Source organism: Pristis pectinata, chromosome 6 (genome assembly GCF_009764475.1).
Source record: "Pristis pectinata isolate sPriPec2 chromosome 6, sPriPec2.1.pri, whole genome shotgun sequence".
Lineage (NCBI taxonomy): Eukaryota > Metazoa > Chordata > Chondrichthyes > Rhinopristiformes > Pristidae > Pristis > Pristis pectinata.
Window position 1 is genome coordinate 96,954,850 of NC_067410.1, and position 23,883 is coordinate 96,978,732.

Consider the following 23,883-nt stretch of genomic DNA (forward strand, 5'->3'; position numbering starts at 1 on the left):
CAATTTTCCACACTGTTTGGCAGATTCTGGTGTTGTAACTGTACTGGAACAGCTTGCTGGAGGTACAGCTAGTTCTGAGGCACATGAGGAGTACAAGATGAGGCATAGAGGTGTACAAGATGATAAGAGGCATAGATCGAGTGGACTGTCAGAGACTTTTTCCCAGGGCAAAAATGGCTAACATGGGGGGGACATAATTTTAAGGTGATTGGACGAATTTATAGAAACATAGAACATAGAAAAACCACAGCACAATTCAGGCCCTTCAGCCCACAAAGCTGTGCTGACTATGTCCCTACCCGAGAAACTACTAGGCTTACCCATAGCCCTCTATTTTACTCAGCTCCATGTACCTATCTAACAGTCTCTTGAAAGACCCTATCATATCCACCTCCACCACCGTTTCCGGCAGCCCATTCCACACACTCACCACTCTCTGAGTGAAAAACTTACCCCTGACATCTCCTCTCTACCTACTCCCCAGCACCTTAAACCTGTGTCCTTTCGTGGCCACCAATTCAGCCCTGGGGAAAAGCTTCTGACTATCTACCCGATCAATACCTCTCATCATCTTGTACACCTCTATCAGGTCCCCCCTCATCCTCCATCTCTCCAAGGAGAAAAGGCCGAGTTCCCTCAACCTGCTTTCATAAGGCATGCTCTGCATTCCAGGCAGCATCCTTGTAAATCTCCTCTGCACCCTCTCTATGGCTTCCATAGCTTTCCTGTAGTGAGGCTACCAGAACTGAGCACAATACTCCAAGTGGGGTCTGACCAGGGACCTATATAGCTGCAACAATACCTCACGGCTCCTAAATTCAATACCCCGATTGATGAAGGACAATAAACCATATGCCTTCTTAACCACAGAGTCAACCTGCGCAGCCGCTTTGAGCGTCCTATGGACTCGGACCCCAAGATCCCTCTGATCCTCCACACTGCCAAGACTCCTACCATTAATACTATATTCTGCCAACATATTTGACCTACCAAAATGAACCACTTCACACTTATCTGGGTTGAACTGCATCTGCCACTTCTCAGCCCAACTCTGCATCCTATCTATGTCCCTCTGTAACCTCTGACAGCCCTCCAAACTATCCACAACACCCCCAACCTTTGTGTCATCCTCAAACTTACTAACCCACCCCTCCACTTCCTCATCCAGGTCATTTATAAAAATCACTAAGAGTAAAGGTCCCAGTACAGATCCCTGAGGTACACCACTGGTCACTGACCTCCACTCAGAATACAACCCTTCAACAACCACTCTTTGCCTTCTGTGGGCCGGCCAGTTCTGGATCCACACTGCAATGTCCCCTTGGATCCCATGTCTCCTCACCTTCTCCATAAGCCTCGCATGGGATACCTTATCAAACGCCTTGCTGAAATCCATATACACTACATCTACTGCTCTCCCTTCATTGATGTGCTTAGTCACATCCTCAAAAAATTCAATCTGGCTCGTAAGACAGGACATGCCCTTGACAAAGCCATGCTGACTATTCCTGATTATATTATACCTCTCCAAATGTTCATAAATCCTGCCTCTCAGGATCTTCTCCATTAGCTTACCAACCACTGAAGTAAAACTCACCAGTCTATAATTCCCTGGGCTATCCTGACTCCCCTTCTTGAATAAGGGAACAACATCCGCAACCCTCCAATCTTCTGGAACCTCTTCCATCTCCATCGACGATGCAAAAATCATTGTCAGAAGCTCCGCAATCTCCTCCCTTGCTTCCCGCAGTAACCTGGGGTACATCTCATCCGGTCCCGGCGACTTATCTAACTTGATGCTTTCCAGAAGTTTCAGCACCACCTCTTTTCTAATATCTACATGTTCAAGCTTATTAGGCCGCTGCAAATCCCCACTACAATCCCCCAGATCTTTTTCCGTGGTGAATACTGACATAAAGTATTCTTTAAATACCTCCGCTATTTCTTCCAGATCCATACACACTTTCTCACTCCTGCACTTGATAGGCCCTATCCTTTCGCATCTCATCCTCTTACTCTTTACATACTTGTAGAACGCCTTGGGGTTTTCCTTAATCCTGCCCCCCAAGGCCTTCTCATGTCCCCTTCTGGCTCTCCTAATCTCTTTCTTAAGTTCCTTCCTTTTAGCCTTAAACTCCTCCAGGTCTCTAACATTACCTAGCTCTCTATACCTTTCGTATGCTTTTCTTTTCCTTTTGACTAGATTTATTATAGCCTTCATACACCACGGTTCCTGTATCCTATCATGACTCCCTCGTCTCATTGGAACATGTCTATGCAGAGCTCCACACAAATACCCCCTGAATATTTGCAACATATCTTCCGTACTTTTCCCAGAGAACATCTGTTCTCAATTTAATCTTCCAATTTCCTGCCTGAGAGCCTCATAATTCCCTTTAGTCCAAGTAAACACCTCCCTAGTCTATCTGTTCCTATGAATCTCCAGTGCTAAAGTAAAGGAGATGGAATTATGATCACTATCACCAAAATGTTCACCCACTGAGAAATCTGACACATGACCAGGTTCATCTCCCAATATCAAATCAAGCACAGCCTCTCCTCTTGTAGGTCTTACATACTGTGTCAAGAACCCTTCCTGAACACACCTAACAAACTCCACCCCATCTAAACCCCTCACTGTGTGGAGATGCCAATCGATGTTTGGGAAATTAAAATCCCCATCACAACAACTCTGTTATTCTAACACCTGTCTAGGATCTACTTCCCTATCTGCTCCTCAATAACCCTGTCACTATTGGGCAGCCTATAAAAAACACCCAGCAAAGTTATCGACCCCTTCCTGTTCCTAACCTCCACCCACAGAGACTGCGTAGGCAATCCCTCCGCAATGTCCACCTTTTCCGCAGCCGTGACACTATCTCTGATTAACAGCACCACTCCCCCACCTCTCTTGCCTCCCTCCCTGTCCTTCCTGAAACATCTAAAACCCGACACAGTATAAGGTATAAGGGGGATGTCAGAGATAAGTTTTTTACACGGAGAGTGGTGGGTGCGTGGAATGCACTGCCAGCAGATGTTATGGGGCAGATACATTAGGGACATTTAAGAGACTCTTAGATAGACATATGAATGATAGAGAAATGGGGGGCTACGTGGGATTGAAGGATTAGATAGATCTTGGAGCAGGATAAAATGTCGGCACAACATCGTGGGCCGAAGGTCTTATACTGTGCTGTAATGTTCTATGTCCTATGTCTTCAGTACTATACCTGGAATATTGTCTGGATTAATAGCCTTTGCTATACCCAGTGTTCTTAGCCATTTCATACACAGTGGATCAAATTTGCTGAAGACTGACTTCTGCTATGTGGGGATCTCAGAAGGAAGCCAAGATCAATTGTTTATTTGGAACTTCCAGCTAAAGATAGCTGCGAATGCTTTAGTCTTAACTGCAGCACCCATGTGCTGGGATTTGCCATCATTGAGGGCGGTGGTGTTCTTGGAAGCTCCTCCTTTCACCAGCTGTGTGCCCACCACCATTCCTGACTAAATATGGTAGGACTGCAGAGCTTCGATGTGAGCTGTCGGTGGCCAAGTTGCTCAGGTCTGCCTATTGCATCTTGTTGCTTGTCCGTTGCATCTCTGATGAACAATGTATTCACAGTGTCAGGTTTTCCAGGCTGCCATTGCTGATGTATGAGACATCCTGTAGGAAGAACTTCAACCAGAATTCTTTCCTGAACAGCTCTCTCCACTGAGGCCATGGTCATGTTGACCTTGAAGTTCCTTGCCATAGGAACTTTCCAAGAGGTCACAGCAGATTTCTGTCACATCTTCCAATTTTCTGCTCACTGTTGCATCATCCAGGCACTGCATTCACAAAGTAATGATATTATTTTCTATGGTGCCTGTGACCCACAGGTGGCATCTTGGGCAGGGGATTTGCTAAACAGCAAAAACAGCATGCAATAGACAGAACCAAGTAATCTCACAACTGATTGATCAGATCAAAGTTCTGCAGTCCTATCACATTTAGTTATGAATGGGGTGGCATGAGGAGAACCTCCAGGAAATGTCCACTCTCACTGATGGCGTGAATGCTAGAGACAAGGCCAAAGCATTGACAAATGTGTTCAGCCAGAAGTTCCAAATGTGATTCACCTCAGCTCGCTCTTGAGATCCACAGCACAGAAGCCAAAGCTGCGATAAGGTCTGGATCCAAGCGACCCAAACTGTGCATCAGTGAATAGATTACTGGGGAGGACGTGTCTCTTGATCCCACTGTCAATGGCAGCTTACATTGCTTTGCTGATGACTTAGAATAGTCCGACTGGTCAGTAATTAGTCCAGTTGGATTTGCTCTGCTTTGTGCAAAGGGCAATTTTTCACATTGTTTGGTAGATGCCAGTGTTGTAACTGTACTGGAACAGCTTGGCTGGAGGTACAGCTAGTTCTGGGGCATATATTCAGTACTAAAGCTTGGGCATTGCCTGGTCTCATAGTCTTTGCTGTAACTTTCCCAGGCTATTCTAACAGCACTTCCCAAATCCACAACCTATACCACCAAGAAGGATAAGGACAGTAAGTACATGGGAACACTACCATATAAGTTTTCCCTCCAAGTCACTCACCATCCTGCCTTGGAAGTATATCACCAATCCTTCATTGTTTCTAAATTTTAATACAGGCAGCTTACCATCTTCCAATTTAATTCTGACAAGAGTGAGGTGATGCATTTTGAGTTATCTAAGAATGGCTGAACATAAACAGTAAATGGTGGGGACCTGAGAAGTATTGATGTACAGAGGGACCTTGGGTGCAATTTCATAGCTCTCTGAAAGTGCCAACACAGGTGGATAGGGTAGTGAAGAAGGCATTTAGCTTGTTTGCATTCATAGACACAAGCATTAAGATTTGGGGCATCATGTTGCAGCTGCCGAAAAACAACAAATTTCATGACATATGTCAGTGATAGTAAACCTGATTCTGATTCTGAGCTGTACAAGACATTGGTTAGGCCACACTTGGAATATTGTGTACAGTTCTGGGCACCACACTACAGAAAGGATGAGGTAGCGCTAGAAAGAGTGCAGAAGAGGTTCACCTGGATGTTTTCTGGAATGGAGTGCTGCAGTTATAGAACATAGAACAGTACAGCATAATACAGGCCCTTCGGCCCACAATGTGGTGCCGACCTTCAAACCTTGCCTAAGTCTATCTAACCCCTTCCTCCCACATATCCCCTATTTTAAACTCCTCCATATGCCTATCTAGTAATCTCTTGAATTTGACCAATGTACCTGCCTCCACCACTGCCCCAGGCAGTGCATTCCATGCCCCAACCACTCTCTGGATAAAAAACCTTCCTCTGATATCTCCCTTGAAATTCCCACCCATTACTTTAAAGCCATGCCCCCTTGTATTGAGCATTGGTGCCCTGGGAAAGAGGCACTGGCTGTCCACTCTATCTATTCCTCTTAATACTTTGAACACCTCTATCATGTCTCCTCTCATCCTCCTTCTCTCCAAAGAGTAAGGACCTAGCTCCTTTAGTCTATCTTCATAATGCATACTCTATAAACCAGGCAACATCCTGGTAAATCTCCTCTGCACCCTTTCCAATGCCTCCACATCCTTCCTATAATGAGGTGACCAGAACTGGACACAGTACTCTAAGTGTGGTCTAACCAGAGTTTTATAGAGCTGCATCATTTCTTCGCAGCTCTTAAACTCGATCCCTCAACTTATGAAAGCTAACACCCCATAAGCTTTCTTAACTACTCTATCCACCTGTGAGGCAATTTTCAGGGATCTGTAGATGTGGACCCCCCAGATCCCTCTGCTCCTCCACATTACCAAGAATCCTGCCATTAACTTTGTACTCTGCCTTGGACTTTGTCCTCCTAAAGCGTACCACCTCACACTTCTCTGGATTGAATTCCATCTGCCACTTCTCAGCCCAGCTCTGCATCCTATCAATGTCCGTCTGCAATCTTCAACAATCCTCTACACTATCCACAACACCACCAACCTTTGTGACATCTGCAAACTTGCCAACCCACCCTTCTACCCCCTCATCCAAGTCATTAATAAAAATCACGAAAAGCAGAGGTCCCAGAACCGATCCTTGTGAGACAATAAGGAGAAATTAGATAGGCTGGGATTGTTTTCATGGGAGTGCAAGAGGTTGAAGTTCCAAATCCTTAAAGAGGCTTATAAAGTTATAAGGGGCATAGTTAGAGCAGGTAGTTGCAGTCTTTTTCCAGCGGTAAGGGAGTCTAAAACTAGGGGACACAGTTTTAAGGTGAGAGGAAAAAAAATCTAAAGGAGATCTAAGGGGCAAGTTTTTCTACACAGAGGGTAGTAGGCATATGGAACAAGCTGCCACAAGAGGTGGTAGAGACAGGTACAGTAACAGTGTTTAAGAAGCATTTGGACAAGTACATGGATAGGAAAGGAATAGAGTGATGTAGGCCCCATGCAGGAAAATAGGGTTAACACAGATAGCTATCTTGGTCGACACGGACAAATCAGACAGAAGGGCCTGTTTCCATGCTGTCGACACTGTAACTCTCAAAGGTGGGCAAAAAATGCTGGTCTTGCAAGCAAAACGCAGACACCCAAAAATGAAAGATAAAATAGTATTGAAGGCAGAGGTTGAGAGATATTTGAATTACAAGGGAGAGAGTGTGGACGTGGTACCGATGCCAAGTTTGGATCAGCCGTGGCCTTATGAATGGCAGAGCAGACAGGAGGGGCTGATTGGCCTAGTCCTACTCCTGGTCCTTGTGTTCTTACTTTGAGCATCATCTGAGTAGAATGCAGACAAGAATCGCAGCCCCTTCCAAAACCCACAGACTTTTTATTCCATTCATTGGAATGGAAAGACATTGGGATTGCTCCTTGTATTGGCAGGCAGTCCACTTGGGCAGAACTTCCTGTACACCCTCCACACAAACAATCCACAGTGCTCAGCTGGTGAAGACAAAAATCTCACCCTGGGGTTTCATTACCACATCAACCAATGAGTTTGCTCACTGAACCAATAGGGAAGCTCCAACCATAAAATCATTCCGTACAACAGAAGCTATCAGATTCATTTCAAATAGCTCTATAGATCTGTTATAGGGATCAAATCACATGATCAAGTAATCTCAAGACAACCTTCCTTTTTTGTTAATATTGTTCTGGCGCCTTGAAGCAAATACTAACTGGAAGCTGAAGGCTGAGATAAGCTTAGATTTTGATATAACAGTTTCCAGAGATATGACATCTGGTATCCCTCTTCCAGGAATCCTCTTTCTCATTTGTGATGCAGCGTTGTCACACACAACCCCATCAGGAAGAACAGCCCATAACCCACTGATAATGAATGTTCGACAGAGCTCACTGCGACAGTTGGTCTGCCACAATTGTTACTTAAAATGATTGCTTTAGTTTGTGCACAATGTGCTTCATGTCTGCTGCCCACCCGTAGCCACTAAAATTGATTTAGTTAGCATGTTCTGACTGATTTATGTATGTTATTGATATTAAATCCACTTTGTCTAGATTGTGTGCTATGGCAAACTGGATTGTTCACCCTTCCTGCACCTTGACTTACAGCATCTGCTGGTGTCTTTACTTCTCATCAGATATATTGATCAAAAGAATTTTCAGAAATCCAAACACATGATAAAAAACACAATATTATACTTCAGAAAAATGCTACTGGTGAATGTTTAATAGTTGGGAGAATTCAGATTGTGGCTTTGCTTTGTTTATAAAATCTATGTGCTGACCTTGATTGAAGCTAAAACTAGCAGTGTGAAAATGTACGGTATAAATGAGGTAATTACTGTTGTACTCTATAGTTCCTGATCACCACAACTTTATAAACTACATAAATCCTGTAATGAAAAATAATTTGACATTATAGAAGTGGCTTGTGGATGTAACATCAATCCTTATGTGCAATATTTGGCTGGTAAAACAGAGTAGTTTCTTCCACCCTGCACTGTAGAGTTTATATGTGCTTCAGTGTCAGCTCCTGCACACGTAAAAAAAATGGTGTTTATATAGTGCCTTTCATAGCATCAAGACATCCTGAAGCACTTTGTAGCCAATGAAGTAAGTCTGAAACTGCTGATATTAAGAAATATCACATACAAATTGCTCACAGCAAGGTCTCACAAGCGCTGAAGTGATAACAACCAAATAATCTGTTTTAGATGTTGATTGAGCAGTTATCATCAGCCAATATACCAAGCAGGAGATTCCTGTTCTTCAGTTAGTTATATAGGATTTTTTATGTCCACCTGAGTTGGCACATTGCACCACCCATCCAAAAGATGGTCACTCTGCCAGGAAACTGTTCCCTCAGAACTTCGGTGTTTAGATCCCTGGAGGGTGGAATTGAATACATGACCATTTAACTCAGCAAAAATAGTACCAACTGATCCCATGTAATGTGTACATTACAGCCTAGGTAGTTCTATTGTTTCTGTTAATGATTCTATGTTAGCTGCTGCACCCTGCAGTGACATTAAAGAAGGAATTGCACTGACAAAAAAGGAGCACTTTGACACAGGGAGCCTAGAATCTTAATGGGAGGAACACCTTAATAACAACTGTTAGGTCTTGTTTGCTTCCACCAAGTATAACAGGCAGCCTAACACTGATGGAGAAGATACAGAGAGCTCACCTCAACTACTCAGACATGAAGACCACTAGCTCCAAGCTCCTGCTGTCACTCCGGCAGTGATATGAGTCCAGGCAAAAGTTTCCCCTTTATCTAATTGTCCATCTTCATTAGTATTTGTGGACTTCTTGTACAAGTTAATTGTTCTATGTTTTGCAGCATGTTGGTAATAACAGTTTGCATTTATACAGAACAGCAATTATGTTTCAAAAGGCTGTTTATTAAAAGTGAAGTACTTTACACAACCTAAAGATGTGATAAATGGTCACATTATTAAATGTCCTACCTCATTGAAGAGGACACTAATGTCTGATGTAGTTCAATGTCATTATCTGAAGTCATGATGTGAGCAGTAACAATTCTTCACCCACCAGTTATGGGTTATTCTGCCGACAAATATCCCAGTATCGATGCCTTTATGCCCATTGTATACCATGAAAATTGTAGCATTGCACCTGCTGTACACTAATGTACACTAATGCATGGGCATAAAAGCTGGAAACTGCAGACGATTGAAAGGTTTACAACAGATGCTTAAATCTATGGATTCTCCATCATTCTCACTAATGTAGAAGTAATGCACCAGTCAGCATCTTCTAAGCTCTATAAACAACCATCTGTCACCATTAATTTAATTCTGAAGGTTATGAAGAAATTCACATACTTTGCAAACTTACTATTTAATCATGTTCTCAAGAGTCGCTGATGTGAATGAAAAAGGCAAACATGGTGTTTGATCAGCTCAAAGGTTAAGCCAGGAAATAGAATAGAGCTCATTTTGAGATTAAAGGGAAAGGTCTAGAAAATCTTCTGCACCTCAAAAGACACAATGCCAAGGTTCTCCAGCCTCCCCACATAACTAAAGTCCCGCATCCCTGGAATCATTCTGGTAAATCTCTCCTAAACCGTGCTTGTAAGAAGACATGGATTTACAGTAATTGGTAAAAAGTTTGAGATTTAAATTGAGGAAAAACATTTACCCAGAGAGTAGTGGGTTTTGAAATTCATTGCCTGAAAAGGTGACAGAGAAAGAAGCCTTTGGTATTGGTATTGGTATTGGTAGCTGCATTTAAACAGAATTTGGATGTGCATTTGAAGTACCATAAACTAAATGATGGAACCAATGGGCTCAGTGAACTTCTTCTGCATTGTAAACTTCATACCATCACAAAGAAGGACAAACTGCAAAGCACTGAACAACAAATGTGATGAGTTCTCAAGTGAAGCAGGTTAACACCCTGAAAGTGAGGGTCCTTCATGGAGGGCTCTAGAGTGGCAAACGTGTTTGAGGGTAAGGAACAATCTAGCAATGCTATAGCATATTTATGTACTGAGTTTCATTAGCTGACAATATCCCTTTAAGAATCTTTGAAAGGAACTTGTCTGAAGATCAGGTATTGGTGTGATGATGTCATCATTACAATGACAAATTCAATAACACAAATTACCCTTGACTAGAGATTATCATTTGCCTTGAGTGCTCTCTGCCAGTATCCACTGGGATCACTTTATGTAAAATAAAATATAATCTCACTCCCTTTTGGGGACCTGTGTTACTCAATTTTAAACAATTGAGGTTTAAAAACTGAATAATACATTTCCATTGTAAGAACGAGTACGTATACTATTGTATTGACCAGCTTCAGTTGGAGCTATATTGCTTCCTGCTTTTTGAATAGATGAATGAATAATTCAATTGTCTTCCTAATTTTAAACCTGCAGGGGATGTGAATGTTCTGTTGCACTTGCACAGAAAGTTCTGTGGCACAAGTCTTCATATGCATTCAGAAGCTTCCAACAATAAAACATTTTCATTCAGTCCCCAGGCATTATCCGAGCTTTAGATTGCTTTGGTCTTCCCGTCCTCAGCCTCCTAAGATATTCAAATGAATGCCAGCATAAGCTCACAGAACATTTCCTCACATTTCAATTTGACACTTTTTCTTCAATTTCTAACTAGAGCTTTTACCAATTACCTTAAAACCATGTCTACTTGCAACCATAGTTTTGGACTCAAATTAAGTTCAACAATATTCGATCCTAACCATTGTTCTCATTTGATTTCAAGCGGCATCTATTGGTTGATACTCCCATTTGCACTTTCTCTTTATGCTTGTCCCATTGCCAACCCTATGTACTTGCAATAATCCTGTCATGTAATTGCTGCTACCTTCAACCCCACCCCAGGCCTTTCATTTCATTTCTTCTTTCGCACTCCCCTTTCTCTGCTCCGGTGATGCCCTGAGAAAAGTAAACAGCTTGTATTCACCTCTCATCTGTTTGCCTCTGCTTACCCGGAGCAGATCTTCCAGCAGCAGCTTGGTCCACAAAGCCAGCTCTGATGTGATCAGCAAGATGGACTATGGTGCATAAAGACATGCCATGATAGATGGCTGAGTCATGCCTTCAGTTCTCAAAGAGCTTGAGTATTCAAAAGATCCTTCAAAATTGATTTAAAATCATATATACAGGAAGAAATTTGAAATATTACTAAAAAATAGAAAACATTTAACACACTATAAAACTCCAACAAGAAATATAATCAATTAGTCCAAAAAAACATAACTTATAATGTACCTCTCTCCCTCACAGTCATTCCTCTCCAATGAAATGAATGGGCTTGCAGAACCTGCCTCAGGTCTTACCTGATGTAGATTCAGTGAGCAGGTTTCCCAGGATAACTTCTAGGAAACTGCAGGAATTTGGTACTGTGCCACTGGATTCCTGTGTGGAATCTGGTGTTGGGCTGTTAACCAAAATGAGAGAGGCAAAGACCTTTTAGGAAGTTTGGAGCTTGCACATTCCTGCACAACTGCACAGGAATCCAATCCTCCAGGTGATTGCATTTCTCAGCAAATTCCAGGCTGTTATCTCCCTTACATTTTCCAGTCCTGACAACAGATCATTTACTCTCTACCCCAGAGAGCTGTGGAAACAGAACCATTGAATATTTCAGGTGGAAATTGAGAGACATTTAAACCAAAAGGGACTTAAATGGTGTAGAGTGGAGAAAAGGGAGAGGAGGGAATGGGAGAGAATGAGAAAATGGTATTAGGTCAAGGTCACTGAACTATAGCATTAATTCTGTTCCTCTGTCCACAGATCCTGTTCCATTTATTGTGAAGCAGTAATATTTGATTTTAAGGACATGGGACACGGAAGCAGGAGTAGGCCATTCAGTAAACTACCAATATCTGTCTTGAACATAGCAACCAAGCCTCCATAATCATCTGGAGTAAAGAATTCCAAAAATTCACCATCTTATGGGAAAAGAAATTTCTTCTGAATTTGAAATATGAAGCCCCATATTTTGAGGCTGTGACCACTGATTATAGATCCCTCCGTTAAAGACATCCTTCCTGTCTCGACCTTGTCAAACCTTTTAAAAAGTTTGTTTGTCTCAACATGAGATCACCTCTCATTCTTCTAACCTCAAGAGAGTACAAGCCAACAGTTGGAAAATTTAACTTCAAATAAGTAATCTGGAATAGACAAAAAATCATGTGTCAGTATTAGTGGCCATGGAGCATGTTACATCTATACTCATTGAAGCTTAGAAGAATGCAAGGTAATTTTATTGAAACATGTAAGATTCTGAGTGGGATTGACAGCCTGGATGATGTTTCCCTTTGTGGGGGTTTCTAGAACTTGGGAGAATTGTGTTAGAATAAGAGGTCGCCAAATTAAGGTGGACATGCAGAGGAATTTTCTACCTTCAGGGGGCTGTGAATCTTTGGAGTTCTCTATTGCAGAGAGCTGTGGAAGCAAAGTCATTCAAGGCTGAAACTGAGAGACATTTAAAGTACGATGGACCCAAGGGGTGCCAGAAGAGTGTAGGAAAGTGATGTTGAGGCCACCATGACCTTATTGAATGGTGGAACAAGCTCAAGGGGTTGATTAGCCTATTCCTGCTCCTGTTTCCTATGATCTTCCAAATTGTTATTAAGACCCACCAAGTTCATTGAAGTCTTTCAGAGAAGGAAGTCTGCCATCTTTACCCAGTCTGGTGTATATGGACATTTAACTGCCTTCTGAATTAACAGCAATGTGGTAATAAATGTTGACCCATTTCTGCAAAGCCCTATCCCATAAATAAATGGATCAAAAAAATTGTGACATCGATATGTAAGGAAAATGAGACAGGATTAATGTAGGGTTAGTGTAAGTAGGCGCCTAATGGTCAGCATGGACGGTGGGCCGAAGGGCCTGTTTCTATACTGTAGAACTCCATGACTTCTTAATTTGCTCTTCTCCCCCACTATATTGTCTTCTTATGATTTTCTAAAATAGCTAGTGAAGAACATTTCGTTTCTGGCCGCAGATTTCTGGAAACAAAATTGATGATATTGACTTGACCCGTATGGACATGCAATTTTGATGGCTGTCTCAGCTCATGCGTTCTACTGGAAGAGTCATTGATAGTCCTTATTTCTAATTTGGACATTGATTCAGACTTTAGGAGCTGGGATAATTCAGAGATTCTTTTTTTTTACTTCTTTTCTTACAGAACCAGGGGAGGACCAAAAGGGGCGGAACACCAGCACTGAACCATTGCCAAAGGCAGAGAGCAAAGAGAAAGGGGCTCATGGTGCTTCAGGAGAACCAATCAAATCTCAGGAATGGGATGGTAGCCCTGGACCACCAGCACCAGTGACCAGTCGAATGGGAAGGTCCTCAGTTAGCCCGACTCTGTTAGCAGGGCATAACAGTTCAGACACCATGCGTCAAGGTAACTAAAGGATTGTCAAACCCTACGCTCACCAGGATATGAATTTAACTAATGGGAAACAAGAAATGCTGGTAACACTCTGAAGGTCAGGCAACATCTGCAGAGGGTGAAACAGAGTCAAGATTCCAGATCAAGGATACCTCGTCAGAACTGGAAAAGTGAAAAAACAAGCGTGTGTTAGGTTGCAGAGAGGGGGAGGGTGGGAGGGAACTGTGATGGGTGGAAAGAAGTAAGAAATAAAAGAACTAGCTGGAACTGTCAGATGCAGATCACTGCAGCTGGTCAAACTTTGCAACAAAAGACCCAACAAATTGGGGACCATCCTTGGTCAGAGAAAACCTGAGGTTTTCAGGTTGTTACAAGTGGATGACCATTCATCAGAACTGGTCAATTCTGACACAAACAGAAAAGGCGTGTTATCTGAAATTGTTACGTCCAATATTGATTCCTGAGGGCTACACTGTGCCTAGAGAGAGGATGAAGTGTTGTTCCTCGAGCTTATAGTGGGCATCATTGAAGTTATATAAAAGGCTGAAGACAGCAAAGTCAGAGTGGACATGGACTATTTGGGTCCCTGAATGGTGAGAAGAGAAGAGTGAGTGTTGCATCTCCTGTGATTACACAGGAAGGTGTTCTGAGAAGGGGAGTAATTGGTGGAGATGGAAGAGCAAACCAGTGAGGCATGGAGCAAACAGTCCCTGTGGAATGCTGGAAGGAATCCCATTGCAAGTGGTGGACATTTGTGAGGATGATCCATTGAATGTGGAAAAAAGTGAGAACAAGGTGAACCCTCTCCTTGTTCAGACTGGGAGGAGAGGGGGAGATGAGATTAAGAGTCCTGTCGATCATAGTAGATGGGGAGCCACAATTAAGGAAAAAGGAAGACATTTCAAAGGCACTGATGTGGAAAGTCTTGTCGTTAGGACAGGTTTGACAGAAATGGGGAAACTGGGAGCCCCTCAGAAAGCAAGGGAGCAATTACCTTTGTATCTTTTTTTTACCTCTAACCATCAGTACCAGAAATAATTGTTGCCTGAACAGCCTCATTCTCCATCCTATCATAGACATTCCCTCTGTTCTCTCCAACCCACCCTCTATCTGCAACTTAAAATGCATTTTTTTTCATTTTTCCAGTTCATAGATACGAATCATAAATTCTCTTTCTCCCTCCACAGATGCTGCCTGCATTATTTAGTACTTCTGTCATTTTCTGTTTTTGTGTCAGAATTTAGATTTACTGCTGAAAGTCGAAGAAATGGTTACTATTCAGTCTATTTCTAATGCAGGACAAATTTTTATAATTTATTATTTTAATGACTGCAATGAGAATACCGACTTGATTTAACACATTCCAAAAATATATTTCCAACAGCCATGCATCAAATTTATTCACAGTAAATCCAAAATTGTATTGTGCAAGTTTCCTATCTCAGAAATTATTACCAATGATTAATGCTGTCTGATGTCTGATAAATAACAGAATCAGGACACAAAATCTTAAAATTCCATGGTAGTTTTTTTTTCTTCATTTTTTAAAACAAGTGTATTTATCTACCTTTCTACCTACCTTTGGATCATCTGCTTGAGGTTATGAGTGAGAGAGGGAGAGAGAGAGAGAGAAAGAGAGATGGAGTATGTGCATCTCTCAGAGAGAAATTACATGGATAATCAGCAATAAAGTCTTATGTGGTTTAATATACATTAACTTGCAAACGTACTGTGGGATTCTGGAGCATGCCATTGCCTCTGTTCTTTTTCCCACTTAATCTTTAATGATGTTAGTTTGTAGCCTAAGCCCTGGTTTAGTAATTGTACCGCATTCTGGTGTTTTCTTTGGTTTCTTGAGACATTATAAATTACTTACATACCCAGACAGGTAAAAGGCACAATTTGACCAAAGGGCAAGAGCTTGGCCTTGAAGTTTGGCCTTAAAATTTGGCTGGAATGGGGGATGTGGGTGGTTGGTGAATATTGACATGATATTTTCGGGATCAGATGACTAGTGCTTCCATCGTGAAATAGGTTGCATGAAAACTCTGTGTTCAGAACTGAAGCTCGCTGTGCGGAGATGTGAAGCAGCAGCAATAACTGCTGCACCATTGTTTCCCTGCCCATTCCCCATTACTGTAAAAAGGACAAGGACATTCTCCAGATACATTGACCAGCACCATTAAAAGAGTTCAGCCATTGGGTATTTCTACTTGTTGACTTCAGAGGAGAAAAATAAGGAATTAAAAAAGCAAAATAGGAAGCTGCACTTAAAATTGAAGTAATATTGCTTCATCTTCCCTCATCCAATCAATTGTCTTTGCTATTCCATAAAGAAATTTACTATCTATAAAATTCAGACCTGTACGCTCCTTGTTTTGCTGAACTCTAATGTAAGTAACAAAAATAAAGCTATCAAAGAACATCCCTCATTAATTCCAGTCAACAGTCAACAAAGACCTACAGCTGCTGCAGTAATTAATTGAAAGTCAGACCACATGGTAAACCCAGTTCTGAAACATATACACACACTCATACTTTTTACACCTCCTACCCTTTTCTTTTGTCATCTCGACTATATTTTTTAAACTCTTTCATTTCCTTTGGTTCAGTGAATTATTCTAATAAGTAGAGACTTGATGCTTCCTCTGCCTTGGAAAGCCACAGATTTCCTAGGGTTTCCTAGAGAAGCCTGAGCTGAGAGTTTTGTAGCTTGAGTGGCAATGGGGTCACTGCATTGTATCTGTGAGGGTGAGTGGCTTATGAATAGCACATTTCTGGTGTGTTAACTCCTCAGTTCAAGGAAGTGCCGGCAGGGAGGGAAGAACAGGCAAGTGTTTCAGGGGACACCTGAGGGCAGCTTACTCACTAATCAGTATTTGGCTCTGGAAACCAATGGGCCTGAGTCAAGACTGTGGTACCATGGGTGGTTTAGCTGTAGAGGGGTGGAGGGAAGAGGAAGGTCAAAAGCATTAATTACAGGAGATTCCACAGTGAGAGGAGCAAGTAGCCTCAGACATGATTCCAGTATGGTATATTGCCTCCCTAATGCCAGGGCCAAGGATATCACAAAACAGTAGCAAAATCTTCTGGAGAGGGAAGATAAATAAACAAGAGTTTGTTCTCCATATCGTACTAATGGCACAGGTAAAATAATGGATGAAGTCCTGCAACCAGACTTTGAAGAGTCAGGACCTCGATAGCAGTAATTTCTAGATTACTCCAATCGCCATGTGCTAGCAAATATAGAATCTGGAGAGTATTGCGGATGAATTTGTGGTTGGAGAAATGGTGCAGGAGGGAGGGCTTTAGATTCCACAGACTTTGGGACCAGTTCTGGGGGAGATGAGACCTATACAAGTTGCTTGGAGCTGGAGCCAATGTCCTGGCATGGAGGTTCATCAGTGATGTGGAGAACTGGGCAGTTTGAATGCTTTGGCAGGGGGTTGGGCACCAGTTTTTAGCATTGTAAAGGAGAACAAAGGGGGACAAGCTGTTGGGAGTGATCACTTACTCTAGAGCTAGAAGTAGTACAGGATTAGGTAGGACCATACTATGAGAGAGTACAAGAAGGCCCAAGATTGGTTTTTGGTCCATTTTGTAAATACATATTAAACAAAATTGAAGCTTATCATGTTGCAAATTTTGCTAATACGGTTTAGTGTTAAAAATAGTATTAGCAAAATTTTATTAATCCTATTTCTCCTCCCAATAGGAAACATTCTTTTGTTTAGAATTGACCAACACTCACAGCAGCACCAGAGCTCCTATGTTTCAAGCATAATTAACTGTGTGGGAGTATGATGGTGAGGTGGCAACATGGAGACTTGGCGAGAGAAAGGCCAGGATTGGGTACTAAATATTCTTGATGCACAGTGTTCAGGAAAGATATGGAAGGAAAGAAAAAGATGAGCTGGGCAATATTGATCAAGGTGAAGAAAACAAGGTAAATAGTGTAGTGCTAAAGAGAGTACATGCTGAAGTAGACAAGGACAGAATCCATTTGGTTAGTGTTAAGAAATAATAGATGTGCCATTGCATTTTTGGGAATGTTCTTTACGTCACCAACTAGTGGGAATAATAGAGGAATTCGTTTTCAAGTAACTTACTGAGATACAAAACCTGTGAACTAGTGAAAATAGGGGTGAAAGATTCAATCAAAAGAGAATTTTATATGTAGTTGAAAGGAAAGTAGTAGTTGAGTATGAAGAGAAGACAAAGGAATGGGACCAACAGGGTTGCAATTACATAATACTGGCACAGACTTGATAGACCGAACAGTCTCCTTCTATCCACTGACCTTTCTGTGACACTGTGATTCATCTGTTTCCATCCACATTGACAAGATCAACTACATCCATTCTGGGAAAAGTAACAAGATAGAATTTACCTCTGATCAATTCCTTCATGAATTTTGAGTGTTTTTTTTAGGTGTTGTATGGAATTGAGAGATATTAGCACGGAACAAAGGAACATTTTTAGTTCTATTGCCAAGGCTGATCATTGGAACTCTGGTGCTACTGGGACTGTTGATCAGGTCTAAACAAAGGGAAGAGAAATTTTGGTGGAAGTATTTCACATAACTCTACACTAAATAGTATTAGCAAAATTTACGACATTACGAGCTTCAAAATATTCGGCCTATTTTTAATATCTTTGATAATATGTTTGTTTTAGGTTTTTTTTCTGTGCTAAACCTTTGGTCTGTAAAACTACTTCAAAAGCTGGACGTACAGTTAACCATAACTTTTAGTGATATCAGCATCAGAATGCTTAATGTATATGAATGGCTTTCCTCTGTTTGCCACCTAAGACAGTTAAATGTAAATCCAGTAATGTAGCAGACAGGAGAAAGTGATCCCATCGATGGGCCGAAGGGCCTGTTTCCATGCATGTATTTCTCTATGACTCCTTCAGAAAATATGAAGTGTTCATGCAGTATTGGGAATTTCTGAAGTCCATTAAACATATTAATGTTACCTTGGAATCACTTTTCCCTCTCATCCAAAACTATGATTGTTCCGAGGGCTGGAGGGCTCATTGGATGGGGTGGGGCTGGGAGGGGAGGGGAAGCAGGGAGTAGATAAGCTGAAACAGAGTACTGAATTTGGATGATCAGCCATGATTGATGGAACAGGCCCAAAAGGCTAATTAGCCTACTCCTGCTCCTACTTTCCATCTTTCTCGATGCTTCTGTTACATGGGGTTAAAAAATGGCTTCACTTCCCTATCACATTGTGGATATCAGTTTAAACTCTTGTTTTCAAGTCTTTGGAGTGGGACATGGACCTGGAACCTTGATGGACACAGAGGCAAGAGTGAACCACAGATGAGAGGGGAAGCAGTATTAAAGTAGCTTTCATCAACCACAACTGTGAGCACTTGCATCTTTTCTAACCCCTCTTTACTTTCACAGAGACAAAGACGAGCTGCAAGCTGGGCCGGTCTGCTTCGACTTCAGGTGTGCCTCCTCCATCAATCACCCCTCTCAGGCAGTCCAGCGAGTTGCAACAGAGCCAGGTACCATCGCTAGCCAGTCCAGAGTGACCTCATGGTTCAACATGCCAAAAACAAAAGTTGTCACATGTCTGTCCTTCATTTTATTGCCAGGTTGTCGCTGTCTCCCTCTGTGTCAGTCATTGGCAGTGGTAGGTTTTCAAAAGGCAGGACACACTCTGTGGCTCATCCTTCAGTCTTTCTTTTATAACAGAAAAAAAAACTTTTCATCCTGTAATATCTGACTGTGAACAAGATGTACTCTACATACATAAATATATAGACTTTTCTGACTTCTTCATTGTTTTGTGTGTTTTAGCAGATTTGTGTATCTTTAAAATGAACAAATCTGATAAAAAAATGTCTCCGATCTCTCTTTGCTGGTGTACATTTTTTTCTTCACTGTGTTGTCATAAAGACTTGCAGTGCTGTGATGTTTTGTTGCTAACTTGTACATCTTTTAGTGCAGTCAATCTTCTTTGTTGTTGTTTCTTGGTCGTTTTGATGTGTGTCTGTTCTTTTTGTGATCACATCACATTTTGTGTACATTGTCTTAATTAAAACTGCAAAGAACATTTCACAAAAGGAGTTGGGAGCACTGAAAATCATTGTAATTAACATTTTGGTGGGTTACCTGTTAAAGGTCCTTAAATGAAAAGTCTTTCAGGAAACTGGCACAAATATTGGGTCTTCGAAGGGAACTATATTATTACATCACATCCTGTGACTAAGCTTTCAAATATATAGTTTACTCACAAAAGCAAACATGATTTCGGAGCTTGCCTCTGGCCCCAAAAATATTAGTAAAAATCTTTGGAAAGTTTACTAATCCATTTAGTAAAACAGTTTGTCTTATGTATAAATCACTAACTCAATATTTGATATTATGAGAGCCATATCTTAAACATCAGTTAAAAAAAAGGAACCCAAGTAACAATAATGTGATCTGATTGATTCAGTCACATTAAACATTTTACAGCACATTTTATTTACTGGTAATGTCACATTGTTTTTTGACATTTGATCTGTTTATCATGAATATCCTGCTTCCTGGGGTCAACATTTGAATCCATACATACACTTTGATAGTCAGTGACCAGATTTGCATAGTCTAATCAATCAGTGCACAATCTTTTTTAATGTCCCTGTGACAAGCCAAAGGCAGAAACATACTGGGTACGAATGAATGTGACTGAAAGGAATTCACTGGAAAATTATCATTTGAAATTAAGAGGAAAATCCTGTAAAGCCCTCTGATCAGTCGTACAGTGCTGAAGTTGTTTAAATCAAAAAATAGTCCACACACTGGAGAATACAAGCCAGAAATTTCCAGAAATGGTAAGTAATCCAAATCATTTTGAGAAGAAGCAAAGAAAGGGAACTTTATTTTACATTTTAAATATTATCATATACATTAAAGAACTTGTTCCTGGGAGGAAGCAACATTGAATCAATATGCCTCCTGTTTTGGACATTATTAAAATCTTATCACCGATTTTCCGTCTTCTTCCATTTCTTTCCACAAATCATGATTGCATTGCATTTTGCAATCTTTGTTCTCTTTGGGATGTTAGCTCTGAGTTCCCTTCTCATTAATATTACAACCAAACAATTACTGAAAGAGTTGGTTGTCTCAGTGTAAATGGAAATCAGGTGGTTTCTGTTAGACAACCTAAAGTACCAGTTTTATGCTGGGTGGCAAGTTGAAAACTTCTCCTAGTATCTGAACAGACTGAAAGAGCATAGCATAGCGTGGGAGAGAGAACACTTTTAAATGGACACTCAACTACCCTTACCAAGCAGAAAGCAAGACATCCAACCAAAGAATAGTGTCCAGTTTACATGACATTTGAAACTGAAGTGTTCTTGTTACCTTTTACAACTGAGCAAATAGGACACAAAACTAGAGTGGGTGGAGCACATCTGTGGATGTGATGAGGGTCCACAGAGGTCCAGAATGTCATCTGTGTTGCACACATTATTAATGCATATTTATACCAGATGCCATATCAATGAGGGCACTAGCCCTGAAATTGCTATGGAAATATGCAAAGTAGATAGATCATGGCATCAATCATCATGCAATGCCAATTTGACGGCACTCTGAAGGTCTCTTCTCCATCTAACACTCCCTCTTAAAGATGTATGGCAGTCCACATGTTAAGCAATAGGAAGGATCCCATCCTTATCACTAATCCCGTACCCATTTTCCAGTAAAACTCCAGATCAGATGAAGGGTCTTGATCCGAAACATCTACTGTCCGTTTCCCTCCATAGATGCTGCCTGACCCGCTGAGTTCCTCCAGCTTTTTGTGTGTTGCTCCAGATTCCAGCATCTGCAGTCTCTCTTGTGTCTACAGTAAAACTCCACTGTGATTGGGAAATCCCGATGGTACGGCTTCTGGCCCACTTTTGCTCATTCCTGCACTCCCTTTAACACACCAGGGATCTAATTCCCATACTCCCTTTAAGCTAACGATGGGTTTCCATGCTCCATCCCTGGACTGGTAAGCTTGAGTTATAAGGACAGATTGGATAGACTGGAACTGTTTTCTCTGGAGCAAAGGAGGCTGACAGGTGACCTTATGGAGATTTATAAAATTATGAGAGGCATGGGGACACTAAAGTTAGAGAGGGGAAAGTTTAAAGGGGATCTGAAGGGAAGTTTTTCATACAGAAGGTGGTGGGGTGTGTGGAATGAGCTGCCAAATGAAGTGGTAGAGGCAGGTACAACTGCGAGGTTTAAAAGACATTTAGACAGGTACATGGATAGGAAAGGTTAAGAGGGATATGGACCAAACACAGGCAAATGGGGTTAGCATAGACAGGCATCTTGGTCAACATAGACAAGTTGGGTCAAAGGGCCTGTTCCCATGCTGTAAAACTCTATGACTTCATGAAACTCTATCACTGAAGCCCCATTCCCATGGACCCTTGAAACTCACCAGTTTGTGAGAAAATTACAACTGTTTAACATCAATAAAAATGTGAATTAACAGCATGTTGCAATATTAATAAGAATAACATCAAACAGTCCAGAACATCGGCTAGTCTGGCATCTCCAAAGCCCTAAATCTACCTAGTTAACAGAGGTTATTGTACACACAAAGATAATACTCTTTAAATGAATCATAAACCACTTACAGGTTTGTTGCTTGTTGATTTCTTTAGGTGTTTGTATCTTTTTAGGATTAATTCAGTTGGAAGATGTTATGAAGGGTGGTAGGACAGCTGCTGAAGGACATTCCTGGCTTCAGGGCCACTGCACAAACCACTTGATCTCAGACCTGAATCTAACAATGGGGACTTCCTTTACAGCACAGTTGAGAGAATAAGTAGACAGCACGCAAAGTAGAAAAAATGCAGGAAAAGAGACCTATTCTCCTCAGTGACAAACAACAAGGGAGACATCTGTACTTAAATAAGAACGTAAGAAATAGGAGCAGAAGCAGGTCACTTGGCCCTTCAACCCAGCTCCACCATTCATTGGGATCATGGCTGATCTTCCTTCTCAGCTCCATGTTCCTGCATTATCCCCATTTCCATTAATATCCAAAATCCTATTGATCTCTGTTTTCAATGAACTCAATGACAATAAAGATGCCCTCTCTTAGATCTCATACTTGTTGCAGCTACAATCACAACTTCATCCAGGGCAAGGACTGCATTGCAAGTAGCTGCAAGCTAACATGGCAATGATTTTCCTTTCTGCATTTGATTCTTTCTGACCGGATTTAGTTGCAGTCTTTCCAGTTTTGCTGTTGACTGTTGCCCATTATCCCTCTCTCTTCCAAGAGAGCTCCATTCACTTCTGCCAGATAGCCAGATGAGGAGCACATGGCTTGATGAGGGTTTCAAGTTTCCCCATTTCCCTGCTCATCATTGGATGCCTGCATATTGCTGTAGGAGTGCCACATGTCAACATTACCTTCTTCAATAACTGAAAGTGAAAGCATAAGCGGTGAATCATGCAGGTCAATGACTAGTACTTTGGTGGCAGTTATTTGCCTAGCAATTCATTCATGATCAGTAACACCAAACCTGCTGTATAATCACATTAGTACATTGTGCTTTTACTTCAATGAAAGGAAAGTGAGAAGCAGAATGCAACAGACTGACATTACTATGTAGTATATTCAGCACTTGCGGTTGGAGATGAATTCTTGGCAATGAAGATTTGGTCCTGTGGAGACCTGCTTTGCTGGTTGCATTTGAGCCATTATGACACATCCATAGCTGACTAACATCCAGGAAGAGTTATCCACATGGCTCAAGGCTTTGATGAACATTTCACACATATGTGGGCAGCATGCAATAAATTAAAGCCCATTGGTTACATGACATGTTAAATGTGGCTTTGAAACAAGGCTTTCATTGTGTAGATTGTTTTGGAGAAGCCTGGCACTATTTGATAGAATGGTTGTCAAAGTGTGTGGTAGTCTAATGTAATAGTGTAGTGGTTAACTTACTGAACTTTCATCTAGAGTCCGGGGCTATTAATCTGGAAAGAAAGTTAAATTAAACAAGTGTAGAATAAAGGAGTTAGGTTCCCTCATGCCATTCCTCTTCAATGCAACTGGATCCAAATCAATAGGTAAGTGATAAAATGGCTGCTGCAACTTTTTTTGCCACATTTAACACAGTGCCTGAAATTTGCTCAGGTCCATCGAATTGTGATTTACTCTCGCACTGAGTTTATGATTGCCACATTTATTGTGCAACATTCCTCCTGGAACATTACACAGCTAATTTAATCACATTGTTCTGGGATCAACTATTAATTGAAGATTTTGCCCTATGCAAATCTGTTTTGCTAGCTACAAGTCAGTGTCATTGACAAACTCCAAGAAATCCTTCACACTGAAGACATGGCTCATGGCTATGGTGCACATTTCACACACATGTGGGCAGCATGAATTAAATAAAGCCTGTCTGGCACATGACATGTGGCTGTTCCCAGACAACTATGTTTTATGAACACTGCACTGGAAATGGCTTCTATATATTTATTTTTGAACTTAGGTCCAAC

General features: G+C 41.4%; 1 protein-coding gene and 1 long non-coding RNA gene across 4 annotated transcripts in view; one reads left to right on the plus strand and one right to left on the minus strand.

The window, feature by feature from the left end:
* Positions 1 to 23,883, minus strand: part of LOC127571980 (uncharacterized) — a 230,350-nt gene that overhangs the window by 113,972 nt on the left and 92,495 nt on the right. The window lies entirely within an intron of this gene.
* nyap2a (neuronal tyrosine-phosphorylated phosphoinositide-3-kinase adaptor 2a) overlaps positions 1 to 23,883 on the plus strand; it is a 126,491-nt gene that overhangs the window by 77,777 nt on the left and 24,831 nt on the right. For all 3 annotated transcript variants that reach the window (XM_052018770.1, XM_052018771.1, XM_052018772.1), the window contains exons 5-6: positions 13,149 to 13,370; positions 18,775 to 18,878. In XM_052018770.1, coding sequence (XP_051874730.1) covers positions 13,149 to 13,370; positions 18,775 to 18,878 — 326 coding nt within the window. The remainder of the gene's footprint in view (positions 1 to 13,148; positions 13,371 to 18,774; positions 18,879 to 23,883) is intronic.